Source organism: Ostrea edulis, chromosome 3 (genome assembly GCF_947568905.1).
Source record: "Ostrea edulis chromosome 3, xbOstEdul1.1, whole genome shotgun sequence".
Lineage (NCBI taxonomy): Eukaryota > Metazoa > Mollusca > Bivalvia > Ostreida > Ostreidae > Ostrea > Ostrea edulis.
This window is the reverse complement of record NC_079166.1, coordinates 87184309-87211073: the sequence shown is the minus strand read 5'-3', so window position 1 is coordinate 87211073 and position 26765 is coordinate 87184309. Positions and strand designations below refer to the sequence as shown.

Sequence of the window (26765 nt, the reverse complement as noted above, 5' to 3'; positions counted from 1 at the left end):
GCCATTTTGGAGTTCGTGGTGTTCTTGAACAAATAAGTTTACATGATGAATTGTTTTGTATGAAACAAGTACATTCACTTTGGTGTATAACTGATGTGGTTTGTTGTTTTGCTTATTTGTAAGCTAAAACAAAAATAAAATGCTTTACTATATCACCTCCCCCCCAAATTAGGTAGAGTAGGTAGGTAACACATCTTGTACCATTGTTTGGTGTGCTTTCTTTTGTTAAAAGTGTGGGTTATCTGTACATAACCCACACTTTTCTTCAAACCCCGCCCACATTTTCGAGAGAAAAAACCCAACAACATCACTATCCACTGTATGAAGTTCCTCCAAATCAAAATTGCACATATCAAACACAGATAATTGACTCAGACAAAGTTCTCCAAATACATTATAGATATTCGCACTGAATCTCACTTAAACCTTGATACAAGATAAAATCCTCAATGGTCTCGTCCAAAAGACTTTCTATTTCCATATTATCCTCAAGTCGAGAAACACGTGTACGTAGAAATACGGGTATCATTTATAAAGAGTTTTATAAAAGACCCAGTCAAGTGATAAGAACGAGTTTGAGGGATAAACTTATGTAGCAGACAGAGTGAATCAGACTTCTTTCTTTTATGGTTTCGCATCTTACAATTCTTTTTTTTCTCCCTTATGTTTCACCATTTTTTTTAATCTATTGTATACACATGTAAATGTTTCTCCAGCCAATTTAGTCAAAATATGTATTAGAATGAAGGATATCAAATAGGATTTTCAAAAGAGTAACCACCATCATCAGTTGAATATATTGCTATTTTTTAAACAGAAAAATGGACGAATATGGGTTCTTAGAATTTTATTTGACTTTTTAAATTTCAATTCTTTAAAGCCAATACCGGTACTAAAAGTCGGAGAATGCGTAAATGTTAAATAAAAATATCAAAACGAACAGTCCAAACTTTTATATGCACTTTAAAAACGGTATTTTAAAACAATTAATGAACATACATTTTTCGGTGATAGAAAGTCATTATGATAGAAATATACGGTGTATATGCACTTTAAAAAACGACCTTTTAGAAATAGTTAATGAACATACATTTTTCGGTGATAGAAAGTCATTATGATAGAAATATATGGTGTGCAAAGTGTAATGTAAAGACATAACAATTGGCATCATATTGTAAACAGACAACCGCTCTTCCGAAAACTATAATAAAATATAATGAATAACAGTAAAACTATGGTACAAGTCACTTACCCCATATAATATTGTTGAGCACATTTAATGTACATGCTCTCTCGTGTCATTATGACCACACCCATCGGGTATCTGCACATAGCCAACAATATCATATGGGGTAACTACTACTTATCTTATCAAAACATTTTATTCCAAACGCAAAATTTGGTTATCCTTTGAATAGAGGTATATACACATTACAAATACTTCGTTTGAAAATCAATATAGTTATCAATTTAATGTAAAATTTTGTGAAAATCGAATATCGGAAGATAATAATATATATATGTGTAAGGTTGGCAACAAAAACATAAGTAGGGTCGGAAAACTGGAAACACACACATGTTTCAATTCGTCTAATGATACTTGTATGATGCGGTTGATTTAATTTTATATATTGTTTTACGTCTCTCTCGAGAATCTTCATTGATATGTTGATGGGGAAGGGCTGCGCTTATGACGTTTAAGCAGGGATCAATCTTTATCATGCCGCACCTGAAGTGACACAGGACTTCGGTTCCTGTTGTAAATTTCATAGCATAATATTTGAAGTAAAATTTCACTATATCTTCCGTTATTGAATTTTACACAGATGTTTGCAAAAAAGCTCAAAGATGTAGAGGAAACATCGATTTTTACAAACAGTGGGTGAGTAAGAAGTAATGCCCTCCATTTAAAAGAGAAAAAAAGAAGATACAGAATGTTGACATCAATCAATAAACGCTGAAAAATGGTAAAACTGCCTATTTTTATTTAAGAAATAAGGTATAATTTAAAAATATTTATCGGGATATAAATACGGGTTGGTCACGTGATCAAATTCCATAAAGCCCTTCGGGCTTGATGGAAAATTTGATCATGTACCAACCCGTATTTATATCCTGATAAATATTTTAAAATGATACCTTATTACTTATATTTACATGTTTGGTCGGTAACATTGCTAAATTGTGTTAACAACACGTTTCCATACATTTCAAATTGTTGACGTCCACAACGAAGCGTCATAGATGTTCAAAATGACGACAACACAAAACAAAGTTCTATAAAATGAAGAACTGTTTTAATTATTAAGACGCTAGAAAGCAAGTATATCAACATATACTTATACATTAACTCGGGAGTATATAATGGAAAACTCTTCCATATGTCTAATTTTAGGGGGTGGGGGAATTATGATTTCAACGGGGATGCGCAGCGTTACACTTAGAGTTGTGATGCGCTTTGACTTTTGAAAAGTGAAGACGTTGAAGACCGACTTTGAAATATATTCTGTGGATATTACGGAGTTAACAGAAGACTGAGATGGAGGAACATGAAGAACAGGGCGGCAGTCGTCAGGTGTAGGCACATTATTTATAGACAGGACAGAGGACGCAGCTCAGATGAATCTCCGGAAAGAACTGAACATCGCAGAGAATGTGGAACTGCACGAAGGTAAGGGACGGTTTGGATTTGGATATTTATCATTGTTGATAAACATGAGCTCACTGAACGCTTCTTTTGACTCGATAATTTTTGTAATAGGTTTTTAACGACGCCTCGCTTCGATGTCCCGACATAAACTTGCTGCTGTGGCACGGAAGCAGTGTGGTGTGTAGGTCTTAATGCACTTTGACGACTTATCGGCCATACATCCTGTGAATGACCTATTTGCTAAAGCCTAATGTCATCGTCTAGCAGTAGGTACAATTCCGCATCACCGATGACCAGGGTGAAGTTGTAACAGACGAAATTTTAGACATACATTAGGTCTAGTACTAGTAGGCTAGTAACTAAAGACATTGTTTACAGTTATGTTTTTATCAATTATTGATGAAAGTCCACTGCTTGGAATACAAATAAAACCGTAAATACATTTTGTGGTGTTGATTTCATCTATTGAAAGATTTCTGTAGTAAGTGAGAGCGATTGCTAGATGTGTATTGCCTTAGTAAAAGTAGTACCTGTTACCTACTTTTAACAAATGTTCATACGCACAGCCTGTTGACCCCGTAGTAAATTTATCCAGAAATAAATACGTATTGCTCGTAATAGAGCTATGTAGGAGAAAACAGTTGCAAATGTAAATATTATGCGTTAATTCAGAGTTAACCCTCGCTATGAAGCAGCAACGAACATAATAACAAAATGCCCTCGTAAACATACAGACAAACGGAAGACTAATCCTCCACCTATACCAGCTCTCACTAAACCTCCTGAATGTAGCATGACTTTGTTGACCAGGGAACAAGTAGCAGTCTCATAGCACATAGATCACTTAGAATATCATTATTAGATAACCTTAACTTTGGGTTTTTAAATGTACTCATATTTTAAACTAGATTGTGTTTCATAACACATTTTAAATATATTTTTCCCTGTGAATTTAAATGCGTTTGTCTTAATTATTGTTACTGCTTTCATAGCAATGGATGCAAAGATCAGTCAGCTGCTTGAAGAGGTAAAAGCCCAAGTAAAAATTAAAGCAAGGATCCTTCAAACGTCTTTTCAAAAATGCTAGAAGCACCTGAGGTACCGGAGATTGGAAATACTCGCACAGTACAATATGTTGGTTTGCCTCTCAAATCCACAGAACAATAAAAAACTTTAGCGGAGAAGCAGAAGGACGCTGATGTCAAAACTAGTAAGAAATTCAAATCATTTACACGAAAAGGCATTGTTTAAGATTTGTTCGTAAAATTCAATTTATCTTAAACAACATTTTGTAGGCTGCAAGCTCATTTCATCATTGAAGAATGTTTTAAACACACAGATAAAAACTGTAAAAGATCAATGATATAAAGCTGTACTGTTCTTACCAAGCAAATGTTTAGGATCCATTGGTGGATATACTTTTCAGTGCATTGCCCTGATAATGCTGACTCTCATGTTTACAACAGATATTTATACCAAGAACAATTGGTAGTGCAAGGAGGGGGATTTTCTCCTCGAAGAATGGGGACATTAATTTCTTGTAAGTATTAGTGGTATGTTGTCAGTGATCAACCTGTATTGTACATTACGTTATTTTTGACAATCCTATCGTGTGTTATCATACATGCATCCCATCGTACCGTGCGTGTATCATATTGTATTGTTTATGTATCCTATCGTATCGTGTTTTGCGTTTATTGAGTTTTCTGTTTTCTATCGTGTTTTACGTGTTCATGTATATTGCAAATCGTGTGTTGCTTGTATTAAATCTTCCGTTTATCGTGTAGCTTTGGAAACTAACGAGATCGTATATCAAATTTAATGAAAAAGTATGATACTTTCCGAAAGCACTCTGTTTTTTCCCTATAATAGCTCTAGCAAGTTTATTGTTATTTCGGATTTGAAATATTTCGGTTGAGCATCACTGAAGAGACATTATTTGTCAAATGCGCATCTGGTGCATCAAAATTGGTACCGTATAAGTTTTGCATACGTTTTGTTAAAGAACCTACTTTTGAGAATCGAGGAAAGAGAATACATTTGAAGAAGATAAATCTGACAGTTTAAGATAGAAGAAGAGCTACTTGCTTGTCCAAAGAGGGTCAAATTTATCACAATTTCATTCTAAGTAGTCTGGATAGTAGGCAGTGGTCTTCCGAGAAAACTGAGGGCAGTAAATCTGAAAACTCCTTCATCTGAAGTTCATGAACATTTGCTTATCTAGAAACAATTATTGGTAATTAACAGAGAAAGAGAATGTTCCAATTTGAAAAAAAAAAATCTGTAAATTTCATTGTTTACGATAGATATTTTAATGAAGACTGTTTTTCTTCCGATTTTTCCACCCGTATTATACCTGTACATTGTATACCAACTACTAAACATATCCTGATTTCGCATTTCGTATATCACCAGTGTTTTTAGAGCAAATATTTTCAGGTACATTGTATTTCACACATTTAGAAGATTAAGTTTTAAAACGGTGCAAGGGCGTTGCATCTCCCAAAAACTCTGCTCAATTTGGTATGACCCTGCTGTCATCGTTATCGTCTTTACTTGTACATGCACACATGTACCATGTACCAATAGTAATACGAGTAGATACTGGGAATATTTACATGGAATATATGAAAGGTGAAGATAAGGAACATTGATAAATCCCATAACTGCTATAAGCAACACAAAATAGAGGGGTTGGCATATACGGACCCCTTGACAGATCAGAAGTGGAATCATATGCTTATGAAAAAAGTTTTGATGATAAGGCCTACTCTAGATACCTTATTTTACACGAGTACTTATTATCGCGAAATGACTCATGGGCGTCAAATCGCGAGAACATAAATTGGCGAGTGCTCTGTTGATTACGAGTTTTTGCATGTAAATTAGAAATATGAATTTAAAACAAGGTGTTTTTTTTAAATAATCATTTATTTATTGTTATTAAGATATCAATTTAAATAATTATATTGCAATTACTTCTGACTATCAAATATCACTCATAGTGTAGGGATATCTCACGCATGAAGATATGACGTGGTACAGTAGGATTCTAAGCAGTCATTACGTGCATTTGTAACTGTTAAATTAGCAGTGAACTTTGATCTTGATGCAAAATAATTACTCCTCGCTACACACAAAATATTACTTGGTTTTATTTCACATGCAAGATAATATACATTAGGGTAAGGGAGCTATTGAAGCACACTATCACTACATCATATCACATTTAGTTACTTCCCTGTATAATTCATATATTAAAAATGTGTGACAATAAAGGTTTTACAATCATTGGCTGAGAAAATTCCTATAGATACATGTACCAAATAATGAATCAAAACCCGTTATAGTTTAGTTTTCTGATTTCAGCTGTGATAGCGTAAATGATAAACAGAATTAAAACTATGGGAAAAACAGGACGGCCAAGGATTAAAGAAATTATCTACATTTTTTGGGGCGGGGGGGGGGGGGTTGAGCAAATATAGAATAACCCATAATAATAGTAATACAATAATCTTATTGATGATATTCAAATTATTCCGCTCTAATCTAAAGTGGGAAAGGTGGATAAGTCGTTGATTGGTATACTTCTTTGCAAAAGGGACAGGGGCTTTATCAAACACATCCCGGTTCCAGCACCTATATGTACATTACACAATGAACATAATTCAAAATCAAAAAAATGCTGCGATATGAAACTGATTTGTGCTCAAGTTTTCACTGTAGTGATTGTTGTATGTATGTTTTGTCTCATCCAGAAAACTTCATGTATAAATTCCTAAAAATCACCAGCTCCAATTAAATTTCCTACGCTTGTGCGGATATTCATTTAGTCAAGCGTAAACGAATATTATATCAATGGTCAATTTTTGGAATACATCTAATGAATATAATAAGCATTGCTAAAATATAAACATATTTCAATATATAAAATGCTGGCGTTACATTCAACAATATATTTTTTGAAGCGTTTTGAAATAATTTGATTTTAAGATAAGGGTTCAAATCGTTAAACCATGATTTTAATTAATTCCGGAAATACGAACAAAGTATTTACTTAAATAATCTGCAGTGAACAATATAAAAAAGGGTTCAATATATTTCCAACGTAGGGCCACGTAACGTTAAGTAAAAATAAACTTGTAAGAATCAACGTTGGTTCAAATTTACTTGAAAATTGATGCAGCTGTACCAGCATCATCCCAACATATTGCAATCGAAAATCTAATGTCGGGCCAACCACTTCCGAAATTTTTGGACTGGATAGATAAAGACCGACGACCAAAACTACAAAACCAAATTTAAACACTAACAGTGGCTCAACAAACGTGATCTACAATGGGCCCAATAAAGTTGGGTTAAATGGGCAATTAGTACACAATTGTGTGTTTAATGAAACACGGAAAAGAAGAAAACATTATATATATCTCCAAAACGCAGAACTGCCTCATTTATCACTATCAGTAAATTAAACAATTCATGATTTCTAATTTTGTTACATTGGTTTAAGAATTCAGTTTCCCTCTCAAAGTTGCATGGTCCGAATTTCGACTATTCATCTTGTACAAACACTGTGAAATCATTACATGTACGTATTTACGAGGGTATACGACAAGTCATACATTAATGCACTTGTTTTAACCATAATCATTTCGATTTAAATCGGTGTTTACAAACAAATGCAACTCGGCAATTTGAATGCATATTCCGAAGACAAATGAAGTGATGGTCATTTGCCGAGTTACGACTTTCAGAGGTAAGATGATCGGTTGTCTTATCTGTGTGATTCTGTTACTACTGTGACATATAAGAGTAATACAATTATCAAGTTCCTATTAACAATTTCTTAATTTGCGCTCTCTCTCTCTCTCTCTCTCTCTCTCTCTCTCTCTCTCTCTCTCTCTCTGTGTGTGTATTTTTCACTTTCTTTCTCTCGATAGATAGATAGATAGATAGGCCTCATAAACATCACGATCCGCAAATGCATTTGTGGGTTTCAAACAATGGTCTCTTTGTTTTCTTTTACATGAAAGGTGAAGATAACGAACAGTGATGAATCTGATAACTTATATAAGCAATATAAAATAGATAATTGGGTAAACACCAACCTCTGAACACACCAGAGGACTAAGCACCGATGTCGACCGCTGAAACCCGCTGTTAGCCCTATATCCTGATCAGGTAAACGGAGGTATCCGTAGTCAAAATCAGTATGCCAAGAACGGCCTAACAATCGGTATGAAACACGTCCGACAACATTTGACCTAATGATAGGTTGTATTGACGAACTAGATCATTATAACGACGATATAATTTGCGAAATGCTGACTTCAATCGAAACTGTTGAAACCCCTGTACCATCAATGTGTTTCTCGGTAGCTCGCATCGATTTAAAAACTGCCCATGCACAGAACAAGTTTATGCGTATCGAATCCATTGAGATATATAACACCATATGCAGGTGATAATGGAATATTGCTACATAAATATAGAAAGTTCACGATGGAGAAACTGAAATCATCCCGTTTGCCATACAGTTGAGTCGTCAGTTTGCCATTAATATCCACTATTTATAAAACATCCAAGTATGAAGCATAACTGGACGATTTTGTGGTGTTTTTGTTTTTCATTTCGAGCTCACGGGAAAATATCGAATCGACATATACATGAACGTTAGTATTGTTAATAGACAAAACGTCGTCGATATATCAAATGTAAAATTGAAGGCCACAACGAGATATTTGTTTTCTTTTCACGTAGAAGTTTTTGAATAAATTATGCTTCCCTTGCATAGAGAAACAGGTCAGCTAACAAAAGAGCACAATTCGTACAAATGGGAATTCTAACAGACTGTTGAAAGACCTGATAACCAAAGACCAAGAAGATATTGTCAATGATGAACTCTAGCATATTTTTATTTCGACTTCAGAGTACTTGTGCGTGGAATCAGAGTGGTGATTAACAAAATGTTTTTAATGACTGATAAGAGGATAAGAATATTTCCGTTTTCCATTTTTGTTGATGAAACAACTGCCTATGATGTCAAAAAGTTTTGTCTTTAATTTACCGTGAGGAATGGTCGTGTAAAGTGTTGAAAAGTCATAGGTTTTAATGTTATTGCTTTTGGAAAAAGTTTTGCGATTTCAAGTTTACTTAAAGTTCTTGAGAATCTTTTAGAATCCACATTTAATTAACACCACTTTTGGCATATGTAGTCGCAGAGTAAGTTTGAATTTTCTCCTTCACAGCTGTTAGTATTTTTGTGAGGAGCAAAGATATGGGCTTGATAGAGCACTTACTGGATCCAGCAATGTATCTTTGTAAAGGGTTGATGTAGTTTAGGAATACATTATAAGTACGGTAACTCATGTTCATTCGACCCATTTACTGGGATATTAAATGTGTCTAAAACTGAAGCTTTGTTTTGCATATTTTCATGTTTTGAAAGGGCGGTTGGAGTGTAAGTACAATTATTGTTTTCAGGCATGGAATTAGGGACAGTTTATAACTTTATAATTCCATCTGCTTTAAAGTAATTATGTGCAACAAAATAATCAATTGTCATCGGACCATACAGCTTTGATAGTGATAGCAATTCAAACCGAAAGTTATGTTCTCGTATACTTCCGTTTTTACGCAGTGGATTTTACAATACTACTTGTAGCAGCTGATACGTCACAACCGAAACGCACTATTCTCAACTTATCAATTGACGTTACGATGGAATATGTCCAAGGTATAAAATGTAATATCCTAGAATAATGAAAGATATTTCTTCAACCTGGCTCAGGTTTTGAAAACGAAAATAATTTCTTACCCAAACAAACATCGTCTAGTGTACATCCTTTGCGGTAGAAAAGAAAAGCGGAATACAGATATTTCAAGGGAGGCAATTCATTCCCTGCTTTCTTTGATTTCTCCACATATGCCACGAAATCTTCACGGACGTCCTGAGACTGTATACACAAGTCAAACGGAACATCATCTATAATGTATATAGAACAAAAAACATAAATGCTGATCATTAAAATATTCTCCATTCATTCAATATGCCATCAGCAACTCTATCGATAATGATTTTACAAAACGCATACATGTACTTACATATCAGTGGTATTTATATATCAATCAAGAGATTAATCCACGTTTATCAGTATTATGCATTTATTTTTTTTATTCTGACTATCATAAAGCTGAAAATCAGGAAGGAATTAAAATTCGACTTCCCTGCATATCATATGACCATGTAAGATATGAATGCATATCATGAATATTTCTCTTTAAAAAAAGCACGATGCAATCAAATTTTATCAGCAATGACTTATATCCAAACTCACAAAAATTGAGTCTACTTGATATAATCCTTTATGAATAGTGTGTGTGTGTGTGTGTGTGTGTGTGTGTGTGTGTGTGTGTGTGTGTGTGTGTGTTAAACTTCGCATTACCACCGCAAGGAAACCTAATGTCAATGAGGGTAGTGAACAAAGCAAATATTTGATAAAGAAACGTGTTAAACGATACAAAGAGTCTAACTTCATTTTAATAGACATCCGTTTAGAAATCCGTTTCTTATTAATTTTGGATAATAGCATTTTCTCATCAGACAATCCAGAATTGATCTAAAATAGCAAGAAACATGTAATTTGAATGTCGTTCAACGACAGACAAAAACTTAGACAGATGAAAAATGACTTTAATACGTTGGATAAATGCATTGTTTACAGCTCGACACTCAGGGAATGAAACGGTGAACATGGCGAACAGTGATTGATATTATACACCCTATGAATAATACAGAATTAAATGTCGGACATATCAGAGGTGGTACGTGTATCAGGAAAATTCAGTACCTCCTGTCGAACACCCGCCGTGAGTCTTACATCTTGATCACGTAAACGGAGTAGTATGTAGGGGAAATCAATGTGTAAAGGAATACCTATCAAATGGTATTAAATACGGCAAATATCATTTGACCCAGTAGTAGGTTGTCATTGTAAATTCATCGGCTCTAGGTCAGGGATATTGGATATAATATAATTTCAATGTAATAGTATATATTTTATTTACATTTAAAAAATGGCAATTAATTGTAATTATAAAAAATGGGCGGACACCCCCCGCCCCCTATCTTAGGTGTTTTTTCCAATAGTTTCACTTTAGTAAGGGAAGGGGACTTTTTAGTTATCTGGTGGGACCCATTTTGGGGGGGGGGGGTGGAAGAGAGAACCGAGGTAAAAGGTACCTAGGAAGAGACCACCGACCTTTCGAAAGTAAACTAGGAAACTTTCTCACTTACAGGCGCGAGCAGGATTTGAACCCGCACCGACAGATGTGAGAGGCCGTGTGATTTTGAGCGCGATGCTTTAACTACTCAGCCACGGAGGTGAATCATGAAACACCTAATTTCTTCAACAACGAAAAACACATAATAGTTTAGATTTATCAATTTAAAGCACCTCCGAGTACTTTTTTTAATTTACGTTCGGTAACTGGTAAGTCCTTAAAAAGAAAATTATATAGTGAGCGTACAGGAATCGTTCCTGAAAGTTTCGGTGAAAAATACTCAAGTGTGGACAAGTTTCTGTTTGAAGAAAAAACTGCTTGAGATGAAAATGGTATGGCTTGATACGCTCTGTTAGATTCTATTAAAAACATTCAATAGAATGAAAAAAGTGCATATTTCTAAACTACTTCCGGTGAACAACGGAAGAGATGACAGTAAAAATTGAAAAATGTATGTCACGTCTACAACCCATAATCTACCCCGGAAAGTTTCAAGACTCAATCTTCAACCGTTTATTAAACTTTTAGGAAAATCGGTCAACGCAAATCAGAGAAATTGCGTGCGAACAAGAATTAGAGGTGAAGAAATCCATAATCATTTTGCTGACGTCCCATCTCTACAATAACAGGTCGAAGGAAATCCGACAAATCGCGGTCATAAAATTGTTAGAAAAAATAGACAGGTAATTAAATAGCTCATCTAAATTGAAGGAAAACAAACATCATGGGGAAGAAGTTGTACGGACCAACCGTTCACCCAATCTTTACCTGCTTTATTTTTGTTATTTTAGGTTTTTTTGGAATTCGTAACACCATGACAATTTAGTAATTAATAGATTGACAATACAGCGAACAATAACTACCATACTGCTGTTGGAAAATCGTTCTCTTTATTAGATTTGCCAATACATATTTTGGCTATTTTTGATATTATCTAAGCTTTACACATTCCTCTCGTCTTCCGAATTTTGAAATTTATTCTGATAGTACTTATTATATTAGTTTAAAAATGTTTACACAACTTTCGTGATATATAAAAAATATCAGAAATATACAATGAATAGACAGCTGTTATGGAAGGATTTTAATCATTGGCTAGAATTACCGGGAGTGGAGGGGGATCGAAAACCAGTTGGTAAGTAGTGTACATAAGTTTTAATCGACACATATCTTTCCCGCAGCACGGACAGGGGAAACTGCGTTGCAATTTTGGTTATTCAAGTTGACTCAATGAGAATTTGTGTTTTCAAATATTTGAAAAATGGATCAATTAGTATCCTGTGATATTAATGTATGTAATTGAGCTTCTTGAATCATACAAAATATAAAAAGAGACACTATGGATTGGAGATCAATGTCAATTTATGGTCTGAATTCCCTTAATATATATAGGTTATATTGCACTATCCTAGCCCTGTTGGCCAATGCATATATTGCATAGTTATAAGAGCAATAGAGTTTACGACATTCTTACTCTAAACCATATTGATAAAACCCATGTAACATTAACTCATTCGTCAGTGGTTTGTCTTGATTTAAAAAGTGATCACGCACAGAACTAGCTCTTTCGTATGGATTCAGTTGAGAAATACATATATGTATAACCTCCATATGCAGATTATAATGGGTTATTGCTACATAGATATGGGAATTTTACGATTGAGAAAATCAAGTCATCCCTTAATCATACATTTAATGTGTCAATGTGCTTTTAACATTGCTGTTCAATAAAACATCCAAAAATGCAACATTGTCACTGGTATTAAACCGATGATAGTAACGATCGTTACTATCATCCCAAGATGGCGAAAGGAAGTTCCGGAAAGACCACGTTTACTTATTATATCTATTTTTATTGCTTATTTGCGAATGATATGTAGGTAAGAAATATCATACACTAGGAACAATTACGATCAGGCGTTATCTTATCTTTCATACGACTCATATGAACAGAAAAGTCGTCGTTGAAAAAAAAAAAAACAGCGAGGATGATAGTAACTGAAATGAATGAACATAGTAACGTAAGAACTTTCGTAAGAATTTTCGTTACTATCATCCTCGCTGTTTTTTTTCAATGACGAATTTTCTAATGGTCGGCAAAAATAGAATATCAGTTGTCGAATTACAAGAGAGATACAGTGCTCAGAATTCTTTGTTATGTAAACAAAGCTTGTGTCCTGCTTTTTTTTTAACATATAAACTAGATATACCAGTAAACTTTCCATTAAAGCAGATTTTTTTAATTTACAAGTTATTCTGAACATAATTTAATAGTTTCTAATGTTTAGCACATTTCAGTTTGATTTAAACATGTTGTTTTCTATCAAGCAATCTATATGTAAACCAAAACATGGCACGGACCATGTTTACATAACAAATAATTCTGAGTGATGTATCTCACTTGTAACACAAAAACTCCTATTCGAATTTTGGTGAACCATTAGAAATACGTTATTTATCTATTGTATAATTTAGCAATCACGTTTTGCACATACTCATTGTTGATATTTTCTTCCATGTTGTATTATTTAGGTCTCCGTCATTAAACAGCACATGCTTCATTGCAACATATCCAAGTTTCCCAAAGTAGAGATTCTCCATGTCCTCAGGAATGAACAAACATGGCTCTGTTTCCTCCTTCGTATAACGCCAAGGACGTCCGTACTCCATCAGACAGTCTACTGAAGCGACGTTGATAAAGTTCTTCATGTCATCATCAGTCAACAGTTTCCTAACTACATAGGAGTACATTCCTTGTTGTCTAATCTCGACGGAGACAAAGCGGATTACATCCCCTGATTTCTCAGTTATACCGTCAAAAATGTACCGTTCATCAAAGGAAACCCTGAATCTGTCGGATAGGAGAACAACGAATAGATCCTCAAAATTCCCTTTAAAAATAGGCAAATATCCTGAAAAGCAAAATATGGTAAGATACTTTAACAAAATGTGAAACACTGTCGTTATTCTTATAATAGGAAGTTAATGTATCTAAACCTTACTGTGATGAAGTAAAGATAACGAACAGTGGCCAATCTCATAAATCCCACAAAGAAGAATAAATCATGGGCTTCACTATTATAATGCTTAACTACTGCTTGTTAAGGACGTCTCAGAATTTATTTAGTTATGTCTTTGGGGAACACGATAACAAACTGGCTTAATAATTGCTTGTTAAGAAAATCGAATAATTACAAACTTTAACAAGGTTTTGTGAAACTTCAGTTAAATTGATTGTAATTATGAAATTTTCTTAATAAAGAGTTGTTAAATCAGTAGAGTACATCGATAGGTGTCCTGTTTTACAAAGCAATTCCTCTACTAAGTATTTCTGAGATTTCCTCATCAATAAATTGTTGGCTCAGTCCGATGAAATCATTTATAAATGCATTTTACTTAATTATTCTGAAGTTTTCTTAACAAACATTTCAGCTATACTGTGTTTTAAAACAATCTTACGTCTCGTATTTTCTTAACAACTATATGTTGTTAAGAAATTGCTGTTCATTAAATGCTTTACCGAAAAAAAGAGATCAATACTTTTTTTTTTTTTATTTCTTAACAAATAAGCAGCAGTTTTGATCAAATGAAATTGATCAGGTAAAAATGGAATGTGTCTAACTATAAAAGTATAAACATTATCACACAGATTTTTTCTTACATTAAATGGGTCCACCTGTTTTCATTATAACCTTTACCCCCATAATATTCCCGGCTTGTCCCTTGTGAACCACAAATATATCATCTAACTTAGTATTGGTCACAACAAAAGAAGAGAACAATGGGTCTTAACAGTCACCTGAGTATTACCAACACACACTGCATGTATATTGAAATCGTTGCATTTGGATGAAAACTGATCACTATATTTTTCAAACTCTGAGCACGTAATTGGTTTCTAATTTTAACAACAAGTGATGTTCAATTTCCCAGTGCTTCTCCATTACAAAATAGTTACCTAGGTATTCGAAGAAAATTCTATAGTGAATAATCGCAACACATTGTATTGTTATACCCAACTTGTGTGATAAATATGACCTTCAGTTGTTTCTAAAACATAAAGTTTGGACCTAAACATACGTTTCCAAAACCTTAATTGGTTATGTTGACCAGAGTGTAATACTCTAATCGGTGCGTCATAGATATCCTAACATCATGAAGCATTTATCTAATCTTATAATCAGGACTGAAGAAAATGCATGTACATCCAATGAAATGACACGATTTATCTACACAAGTTATAAAATCCCACTTCAACATCAGATCTCCCAACGTACATGTATAAGCCAGGAGTTTCACAGATTCGGTAAAATGTCTCACTTATAAATAATGCAAACCAAGTTTTGTTCTTTGATATTCGGGGGTTATGAAGAATATTTATAACGAAATAACACATATTCATTATGTAAGCCATTGTCACTTACCAATAATTCATACTTTCGGCAGGAGCTTCTATAATTTCCTTATCATTAATGTGTACTCCGTTTGATTGTTTATAATCTAAATTACAAAAAAAAAAAAAAACACCACCACCCCACCCCACCCCCCACAAAAAAATCAAGTTACATCTATAATTACAAAAACAACAACAACCCAAATCAAGATATGTCTATAATTACTACGTTTTCAGTGGTTAGTTGATTTTCAGGACTCATGAAAGGCGAGAAAACGCGGATACGTTTTCTATTGCATGGACAATAAAACACTGCACTGTCACTTAAACCAAACATTCAGGAATCATGGACTTGACAAGTTTAGTAATATTCCCCTGTTTATAGATTCTGTGCTATGGGGTTCCCAGAAAATAAAAGGATGTATATTCTTTATCAGTTTTTACTGCATCTATAAGACTCTGGTGGATCAGAGGCAACCCCTGAACCAGAAAAAAAAAACTTATCTGAAAGCCTTTCTTAATGAGTACGTTTTCGAAGTTATTCAACCCATGACCCTCGGGTTCAGGATAGGACCACAATATGAGATCAAAGTTAGAAGACGGTATATTTAGGATAAATCCCTTGTACATTTTCTCAAGAAGGCCAGGATCAATCATGTCAATATGTTAGCTCTTTACGTAGTGCATGCGGACTTAAGTATGCTCAAATCAAGGTCCAATGGGTGTAAAGTGGGAGCAACAATGACGGAACAGTTTTTTTTAGAACATACAGGAACAATCTTAGATTTTTTTAATTCTCCAGAGTGTAATAGTGGTATTATTATCTATATCAATATACATACATCAACATATAGTGTAGGTCCAATTTGTTTTGAAACCATGCCCAGCTGGGGTAAGATGAGGTTACAATTTATGATGAGAGTTTATGTGATAATAAAGAGGAACTAATCTTTAGAAATATTATATTCAATATCAACAATTAAGGTTGGTCTGTTTGTTTTATAATGCCGTTCGTGACATTTCAGCAGAGAAGGATCTCAATCGTACCACACCTATTTTGATACGGCATCTCGGTTTTTGCGGTCTCATTCGAATGACGACTTCATCTAGTCGTCTCTTACAACAATGGTACTTAATTATAAGTTTCAACAAAGAAAATATCCAGTCTGTTTGAACTTTAATGCTACAAAACCTCGTGCTTTGTTGAAATTAACATGATTATTACCCAGGTATTTCGCAGAAGATATTCAGCGAAGATTACCACGATGAAGAAAGTTAAGATGACTGTTATTTCGCAAGTATAGCTGCGCGGTTTGCAAATTCTTATTCTTTCTTTAGAGTTCACCATTTTCGCAAACATGTTCAATGAAAATTACCGCAACGTATAAATTAAGATTACTGCTTGGTCAAAATCATATACACAAAGTGCACCCCCCCCCCCCCGCCACCAATTTTGAGGGACAAAATAGGATATGTATATTAAACACAACTGCGTATTATATTCGGCAAGTCACGGTAATTTAAACCCATTGTAGAGTCAATACCCTGCGATTGCGAAATTCACAAGTTAGGTACATCTTTTTCTGCTTTCCTAAATTGCATTTAGTTTTCGTGAGTTGATTTTTTTAAACTCCTCTATGCAGTCACTCGTCTCAAGGTGATGTGAACCTTAGCACTTCTTTACAAACAGATGTAATGTTGCGCGCTAGCAGCAAATGGTTCGTAAACTGTTTACATATTACGCATTTAAATGCATAACTGTAAAATTGACTTTTCTAATATCGGTTTGTAAATTGAAAAACGACCAAAATATCACTAGAAATACAATCTAATATCAACAGTGATATTTCACACTTTAACATTTCATACATGCAGACAGAATATCACTGATCAAAATACAGTGCAAAGTCGAAAACACACAGGGTCCTCTGGACTGAAAATCCACGCTTTAGCGGGGGCCTAGGTAGATGTCGGCGTCAGGAAATCAATTGATCGGTGATGATAGTAACACTAGTGAACTGATTTGTGTTGGCGTCAAATTTAAGCGAATCAAAAACACCGTGCATCGCCACATCGAATGCTTGAGTGACTGCATTCATTGTCCAATTTAATGATAAAACTTCTGAGCTACACAGTAAATTCATTTTAATAATTTTAGTATAGAAACAACCAATCATGCAATTTAAAATTTTCCAAACTTTCAATTGTAAATTAAATTAAAATACCGCTAAGAATAGTTTGTTGTTTTTAAGTTTTTTTTTTTTTTTTTTTTTTTTTTTTGAAAATGAAACCACACGCCATAGAATTTCAGGGTTTTTAATACACGTATTTGATACACATTTTCCCCGTGGTCCGAGACCAAGTTGCGTCAGCTGATTGATATAGCACGTGTACCTCGTCTGTAGCAATAGAAATTAAACATTCGGCACATGTAGTGAATAAAATATCAATTTAGCTTTCCTTTGCTCAATGAATAGATCAAATGATTTTATTGTCTTTTAAAATCATAATGGTGAAGTAACTTTCCATAATATCTTATTCAATTGTATGTAGACTTTTGCATTGCTCGTTGTGTAGAATTAATCGCACTCACATTCTCAAAGCAATTTTCATTCATTATTTATACACATATTTTTAAAGTTAAAGTTGCTCAATATATTGAGGGAATTAAACAAAATTCGTTTATTTCTTGATATTCTCTTCATGTTGAATGATAAGAAAAAGATCTATGCACCATTTACTGCAAAGTTTAGGTTTACTATAAAGTCATTAATTCATCACATCTTAAAATACAAATTGAATTATTTTTACAAATCAAATGGATAAAAAAACTAATGTCAGTCAAAAAATTATCCCGATATGAGGTCTTTTATACAAATAACATCAACAACTACATTCACGACAAAGGTAAATCAATATCATTAATCATTTAAAACCAAGGAGAGGCGTTGAAACTGATCAAAGATACCATAAATTCGTTATAACTGGCCAAGCCGGCTGTGGAAAGACTTGCATATGCACAAATATGATCAAAACCTCCACAGTGTTTCACAGTTTGGTAGGGAATTGTTCCTGGAAATCCGAAAGAACCATATGAAAGCACAATTGACAATGCTCCAGATTATAACATAGATATTTATAGCATTGGCTAACATTCGTTTTTCAAAAGGTGTGACTCTGAATATAACAAAATATTTCATCAAGCCCCTTCCATGTGTTCAGATCCAAATTCAATTATAAAAATCAAATGCTATTATTTTTTGAGGAATTGATAAAAAGAACCAACACTTTATGTTCAAAGATTAAACAAATATCGTGTCATCAGGTAGCACTTGGGCATGCACCGCACACATACACGTTTCTTCTGTACAGTGCACATGATGAGGATAACAATAATGCTAATTACACACAACTACCCTCTTCATATTTCCACACCCCATTTCAGTTTAGATCATGATACATTGTTATGTTTTATATCTAACCCTCAAGTACATGTATACATTCTGTCGACACCATCATGCTCCAAATCATAATGAACAGTTTATAATGATACGATTTTTGGATGTTTTCAATAAACTATCCAGACATGGGAAATTTAATTTCTTTATTGTCAAATCTAAATGATCATTGACAATTTTCGTTGGAATTTTCTGACGCTCAGAACATCAATGAGAAATCCCCCCTACTTTACATGTATGGGCCTAAACTTACCCGACCGCTTGTACACAATAAACTAGCGTCGTTTCACTATCCTCGGCGTTCTATTACTTTTTCGTGCAGCTAATGACATTCGGAAACCTCGTCTCGAGTTAAATCGTTCTAAAATTACTTGGCTACGAAAGAGATATATCAACATCACACCTTCCGTTCGTTATAGGTGGTGTGAATAAAAATATTCGATTGAACGGCGTGAAGTTATTGCGCACGAAATAGCGAGGATTGTATCCAAAATCATCAATAGATTTAGAATGGTTGTTATTTTCAATTGGTAGTTGGTTTTTAGATAGGACTTCTCAGCGAAGTGCAGACTTTTTCAAAATGTATCCAGCTAAATTACACACCTTGTTCATCTCTTATGATCAATATATGGCATTATAAAAAAAAACGGTTTCTATGCAAGATTTGTGAATTTCAATTAGATAAAAACACTAAATCTAAATATTTTATCAAAAATAGAACCAAAATACCATTAAAAACAAGGAGGGGAAATGGTACATAAAGTCATGTACACAAGCATCTATGTGTTTAATTGATAAAAAAGTAAGGCTCACGGCGGGTGTGACCAGTCGACAGGGGATGCTTACTCCTCCTAGGTGCCCGATTCAACCTCTGATATATACAGGACTCCGTATTTGCCTAACTCTTAATTTTGTATTCCTGTTAAGAAATTGAGCACAGTGTTTGTTATCTTCACCTTTTCAAGTGTGCAAAATTAAGACCGCATGGCTATTTCTGTAGATTGAAACAAAATTGTAGCTATTTTACTGTCATTTGGGAACGCTTGTACGAAGCTACGTACGTCGATCTTTTCCTATATGATTTATATAAAGCTCTAGGAATTGCATTTCAAATTCTAAGTAAGACCTAAGACGTTAGAATATGTAGCGATTGTTCTTTCGCCAAACTCTCTGCATTTAGAAGTGAGAATCGCTTGTTTTGAATTTTCTGCCATCCGATCTCGTCAGTAGGTCAACATGGCTGTCAGATGGCAGAAAAGTCAAAACAAGCGAGTTTATCGGTCTGTATATAGGATTATAAAGGATTGAGAGGTGGATAAAATATACAGGTTGGTAATAAAATATGTTTACAATTAAGGAATGAAGGGGAGATGATTGCCCAATGCTGGAAAGTGGATAAATACATCCCCAGACGTGCGCAGAAAATCTTGCGCCGTAAATTGCACAATATTTGCGTTACAGGAACTGTAGCGTCATGGTCAAAGACAAGAATATAAACCATAACGCTACAGATCTGCAGCTAGCATAGCTCTGATCCTAAGACGAATTTGGTTTAGGTACTCTGTTTTCATTTTAGTCCTTACAAGTTTATTAGTATTGTGGAAACCAGAGCTCTTGAACAGATTTTACTATAGCGCCTCCCCATGACACCTGTCGTATGAACTTCTTTGATCATATCATATGACCCCCTTTAATCAATCGATTGTGTCGTATGATCCTTTTGATCTTCGGTTCATTGATCCCTTCAAGGTTGTCATATGATCCTCTCTTTTGTTCTCGATAACAATATGGAGAACAATAGGTATATTGTTCATCCATGCACTTCACTTCGTGTCCGCCCAACTGTGACTTCATTTACGACGCCTCCCGTTTAAGGAGGTGCAACGGGGAGGGGGAACTATGGTAAAAAAAACTGTTCCAGAACTCCGGTTTTCACACTAGTTTAATTGTTATTTCGGATTTCAAAAATGTCGGCTTGAGCATCACTGAAGAGATATTATTTGTCGAAAAGCGCATCTGGTGCATCAAAATTGGTACCGACCGTATAAGTTTTACATTATGATCCCTGGGTTGAGGCCTCTGCTGGTGGAATGTTAGTCCGTCCCCGGGGGTCTCTACAGCACAGTAGCTAAGTACGTCGTTACTAGCTTGAAAATACGGATTTATATTTAATTGCTGTTGTAAACTTTAGAAATTCATTTCAAATTCAAGGATTAACTCCCTTATACATAGCTCTAATCCTTATACGAATTTGGCTTCAGTCATTCGCACTATTTTTCTTTTTAGTTCTTACAAGTTTATTGTTATTTCAGATCTCCAAAATTTCGGCTTGAGCATCACTGAAGAGACATTATTTGTCGAAATACGCATCTTGTGCATCAAAATTGGTACCAACCGTATCAGTTATATATATATATAAATTGCACACCCCCTCTAACCAGAATTCCTGGATCCGCCCCTGGTTCATGTGGCGCATGAATCCATGTCATTGACCAACATGATTTGCATGATTATTAATCTGTGCAACGAGTTCATACCGTTTTTCCGCACCCCCAATATGAATATTGTGTGATGAAATATATCATTTCAGCCCCCCCCCCCCCAACCAAAGAACGTAAACCTCAGTCCTTCAGCATTTCTTTCTCCAGTGTCTCCCACAAATGTTCAAGTGAAGAGTGAAAGGTTAAATAGATTTATTGTGCGATTCACGGTCACTATAATTCAAAATAGTATTCAATACTATCAATATATATAACAAAGCCAGAGAGTGGGCTATTTGAAAAAAATGAACTTCACATCTTTTAACCTTATCAGTTCTCAGGTCTGTTTTTGATATCGTCAGACTTATTGAAATGGTTCACCACTAGGGTGATATGGTTGATGTCCAATCGGATTTGTGGAAACTTCAAGTGGAAACTTTTGCATAGCGTTTCTTGTCTTAAAAATGAAATAGAAGCGATTTTTTTTAATGAAAGATAGGGGAGAGAGAAAAAGAAAGTGAAAAACACACACACACACACAGAGAGAGAGAGAGAGAGAGAGAGAGAGAGAGAGAGAGAGAGAGAGAGAGAGAGTTTACACTCAGGAACTTGTACATACTTTGATAAAATGGTGCTTTATTTCTGGCATAGACAAAAACTTTTAGCAAAAGAAAAACAAAAAATCCTTGGGGATCCGGGTTATAATAGGTCACCAGTGCCCCTGCTTGTCATACGAGGCGACTAAATTTCTGTGCACAATCTTTCGGACGAGACCGCAAAATCCGAGGGTGTTCATAAAAAGCGCAACGGAAAACGGAACGGAAGACGGAAAATATTGTATGCAGTAATGTTATGAGGAGGTCAGCATTTTGTAAAATCAAAAGGCTTATATGGAACAAGGGAAGCAGAAATTACAAAGAGAACGGGGAGTAATCCGCATAATTCACCATCTCATACTAATGCATATGTACTTTAAAACCATTCACCTACCATGAAAAATATTAAGGAAGCGCTTTTGGATACCATCGTTTTCCCCGGATTTGTCACCTCCACCCCCACCCCCCACCCCACCCCGATTGTGACTATATTGTTGTTTCCCAATTAAAGAAAGAAAATAAAATAAACATATTGAAAAAAAAACTTGAATTATAGTTTAACTTCTTTCAAATTTAATACCCAATGAATAAACCCCCCCCCCTCCAAACAAGATTGTAAAAGATAACATTTTTTCTACAATTTTCCCCAAACATAGCCTTTTTAAATCGGCCTTGTTTTTATTCGAACTAGATATATTTAAGATAATTAAATTTGAATTTAGGTGTGGCAATATAAAGATCCCTGCGCAAAGGTCGTAAGCGCCGGACATAGGCCTAAATTTTGTAGTCATTCGCTAGCAAATGGTGACGTCTCTATGTGAGTGAAACATCCTCAAGCGGGACGTTAAACAGCATACACTCAATCAATCAATCAAAGAACACTGGTATAACGCGTTCCGTCTGTCCAAACATTATAAGTAAAACGCTATATGAACCGCAAGCCCCGGGATTTCATAACTTAGTACATTTGATCACCGTGATGTCGATTGTTGTTCACGGTCTGCTGTCAAAGGTCAAGGTCGTTGTATTCGTTAACAGGGAATTTTGCAGACAGAATATTGACAGAATTATTGTGGTTAGCAGTGGTGGATTCAGAGGGATTCAGAGGGGGCGTAGCCCACCCACCCACCCACCCCCCCACCCCACTAAAAAATTCAAATTTAAGGTAAATCGCGGTATCTTGTTTCGGAAAATGTACTAAACCATAAAAGAAGCAAAAATTTATCCCACTCCCGTAGAAATAAATGACAACATTCTTTGATTTCTTGAATTACTTTATTGGGAGAACCTAAATTTTTTCCAACAAACCCTTAAAATTTGGGTCATTTTATTAATTTCACCTTATTAAAATGATAGAAAATAATATAAATGACTTAATAGGAGAATATTTCAAGCCCCATAAAATCTGTAAAATCCAGGAGCTTTCCGGGGCTTCGCCCCCTGGACCCCCACCAGGGCTTCGCCTTGCACCCACTGCCTCATAAAGTGGCGCCCCCCGTAACCCCAATTCCTTGATCCGCCCCTGGCTAGGACCGTCAAACTCGGTACACATATTCCCCATGCCACGCGGAGGACGCCTTTTGTTCGTCAATGTCAGCGGTTGAAGTCGTAGTATCACGTCGTAGGAAAACCTTGTAGGTCGGATACAGACCGAACCGTTGAGGCTAGGGCCGTCAAACATGATACATATGCCTTGCGGAAAATGGCCGGTGTTTCTAAAGGTCAAGGTTGTAGCATCATTTAATAGAAAAACCTTGCTTTCATTACGGATATAGATATTGCTATGAAATTTAGTCACAAGCCTCCTCGCGGAGGAATACAAGTTCAACTTGTATTTCAGATGGATTGTTGCACCATGACCTAATTAAGGGGTAAAAGTGGGCTAAACAGTTTTCTTGATTTACTTAGAAATGGATACAGGTATGGCCCTGAAATTTTGTCCCAACCCCCTCTCAGAGAAATGCATAATCAGTTAACATGTCAGATAGATTGGTGCACCATGGCTTGCTTTAAGAACTCTCTATTTGGAGTGTGTAAGATATCAATTCAGAGTGCATACTATGCTTACGAGTTCAAAGAGAGTGTATTGTGTCGTTTGCGGTACTCGTGTTCTTTAATCTTAGATATATTAAAAGTAAAAGTTTTGTAATATTGATATTAATATTCGACAGATATTGCCATACATTGAACACATGGGAAATCAAGCTGGCATTGCTGAGAAGGCAGTGCACTGCTCTTCTGTCGCACATTTTCATGATTAAAGTTTTTGATTTTATTAAAATATATCAGCATGCAATCTCTTTCGAAAAAAATCGAGCAAATTATACCAGAGAAACGTTTGATTCGTTTAAGGCAGTGTTTAGTGGGGGTTCATACATATTTTGACTTGCACCGGTCTAGCTACGCTACTTCACATTAAAACCTATTATATGGTGAAAATTGAAATAAAAAATTCATAACAGCTTTTTGAGTTTATGTGTTCATGAAAAAAACTACATGTGCACTACAATTTAACCTGAGATACTGACTATGGCAAATGCTGATTGAATTAATATGCTACTGAAATTAGTACATCTGTGTTTTTATAGTAAATATACTTCGTGTACATGTGGGAAGGTGGTGGTAGTATTATTTTTTTCTTATTTATTTTCTATAATCTCTTCAGCTTTTTTTTTTATATTTTGCATCTGTTCACATGCTTCATCACTGGGGGAGGGGGGTCCGATTTAGAATAGGTCCTCAGTACCCATTGCTTGTCATCAGAGGCGACTAAATGGGGCGGTCCTTCAAATGAGACCGCAAAAACTGAAGTCTCGTGTCACAGCAAGTGTGGCACGATGAAGATCCCTCTCTAGTCAATGGCCATAAGCGTCGAGCATAGGTCGAAATTTTGCAGCAGTGGTGACGTCTCAATATGAGTGAAATATTCTTGAGAGGGACGTTAAACAATATTCAATCAATCGATCAATGGAATACGTCTAGTTGAGTTTCAAATTAAAAACAGATGCACTATTACATGTAACATATAACGTGTTTACTCGGTTCTTTGTAGGACTAATTGGATTGATCGCTGCTCATCATCTTCACCTGTGCACGTTCTTCACGGTTTCCTTTTATATTGTTGGTCATTATCATGACAGAAAGAGGAAAATCACAGTTTTGAATGTCCATGTCTGTGGTACAGTAAAGCTCCACAATTATGTACTTTGCGGCAAACAACGACGAAAACCAAATACTCATTCAATTCATAGTATTTGTAATTATAAAAAAAACCATTTACCTTTCACAGCAAACATTTCTCCTTCCATTATAAAGATGTCGTTGTGGTCGTGTTGTCCAATGGTGGACCTGGCACACTGAGGTCTCAGCTCGTACACAGTCTCGGGCCCGTACATACCCTCCTCCTTTCTGGTCATCCTGGTCCAACTCACTACTCCAAGTTTCTTTATATCTCCTTTATCTATGTCACGACGTTCTCTTGCTTCCTCTGATTGGAGTTTGTCGGTTGGTATGTTTACTAAAATGATGTATATATGCGGTATTTTATGGAAATTCTAATCATAAATTGTAGTATATTGGAATAATGAGATTAATACAGCACCATAAAACCAAAGGGTTTCAAATAAATTAATTAAAATCACCGTTACACAATTCCTTCATTTTTAAATGTTTGATTGTCGATGCAAATATAACAGACATCACTCTATCAGGAGCATGTGACAATCAGTATGTGTATACTCCATACAGAGTGTAACAGTGGGAGTCCTGTATCTGTACTATAACATGTTAATTATGCTGAATTTGCTCCATGCAAAATATAAAATTACATGTAAAACCAATGATTCGAGTATGTCAAATATGAATTTCGGATATGAGTAGTTGTATGGTTTGTGTGAAGTAAACTGTAAAATCAATGATGAACTTGACAGGTACAATGTCAGTGGCGTAGCCTGAGTTAATTGATGTGTACGCCTGTTTCACAACTTGCCGGAACAATAATAGAGAAAAACATGCCGTAACGACAACGGTTTAGACCCGGAAAGGTGTAACACTAACAATATATCAGGGCCGTAAATTACATGGAGGCGGAGGAGGCAGCTGCCTCCTCCAACTTTTGAGCCCAAAAAAATTAAAATTTAAAGTTCATTAGAATTTATGTTGTTTCCAATAACTAAGAACATGATACCTCCCTTAAAAAGCATTCCAAATCTTTCTTTTAGAATGAGTTAGTCAAGTAACATCTTAGAAGGCCCTAGAATCAAGGATTTTGCACGAAACGTGTTCAGTGTGCACAAAATGTGCTCAGCGTCTGGGGGCCTGGGCGCCCCCCCCCCCCCCAGACCCCCGCCTAATTTCCTGCCTCCTCCAAATTGAAGGTTAATTTACGGCCCTGTATATCCAAGATATCAGTACCAATAGGGAGACTAATCTACCGCAGATACTGCAGACACTTATTTTTCACCTATGTTTGTACCATTTAATAGGTGTTTTTGTTTTTGTTTTTGGATGTGTACGCCCGGGCGTTTTGACGTAAACGTAGCTACGCGCCTGAATGTGTAGCATATAAGACACGGTATGTACACTTTCAGTATTGACAGAATTTGTTTTTCACACCGTGCCAATTATCGCGCTTTAGAAAAACAATATTTTACGTAATACGTTTTACATGAAAATCAATTTGTATCTATGGAATTATTTGCAGCATGGGTAGGTGAGTGTCTGGGAGATCTTGATGTCCCCTTCATTCCCCCTCTCAAATTGTCAATTTCCATCATAATATACCACATTGATCCCTCTAGATCTCTAAAAAAGTCCATGTATGCAATTGTAATACAGTCTTATTGAAACTGGAAATATTTATAAATGTATCATTCAAGCAAAAAAATAACCACTATGAAAACTACA

The 26765-nt window shown here is 35.2% G+C and overlaps 1 protein-coding gene across 1 annotated transcript in view; it reads right to left on the bottom strand.

The window, feature by feature from the left end:
* Positions 1-26765, bottom strand: part of LOC125674524 (uncharacterized) — an 82645-nt gene that overhangs the window by 39952 nt on the left and 15928 nt on the right. Inside the window, exons 3-5 of the mRNA XM_056161049.1 lie at positions 25141-25377; positions 13429-13845; positions 9468-9635 (exon numbers count right to left, since the gene is read on the bottom strand). Coding sequence (XP_056017024.1) covers positions 9468-9635; positions 13429-13845; positions 25141-25377 — 822 coding nt within the window. The remainder of the gene's footprint in view (positions 1-9467; positions 9636-13428; positions 13846-25140; positions 25378-26765) is intronic.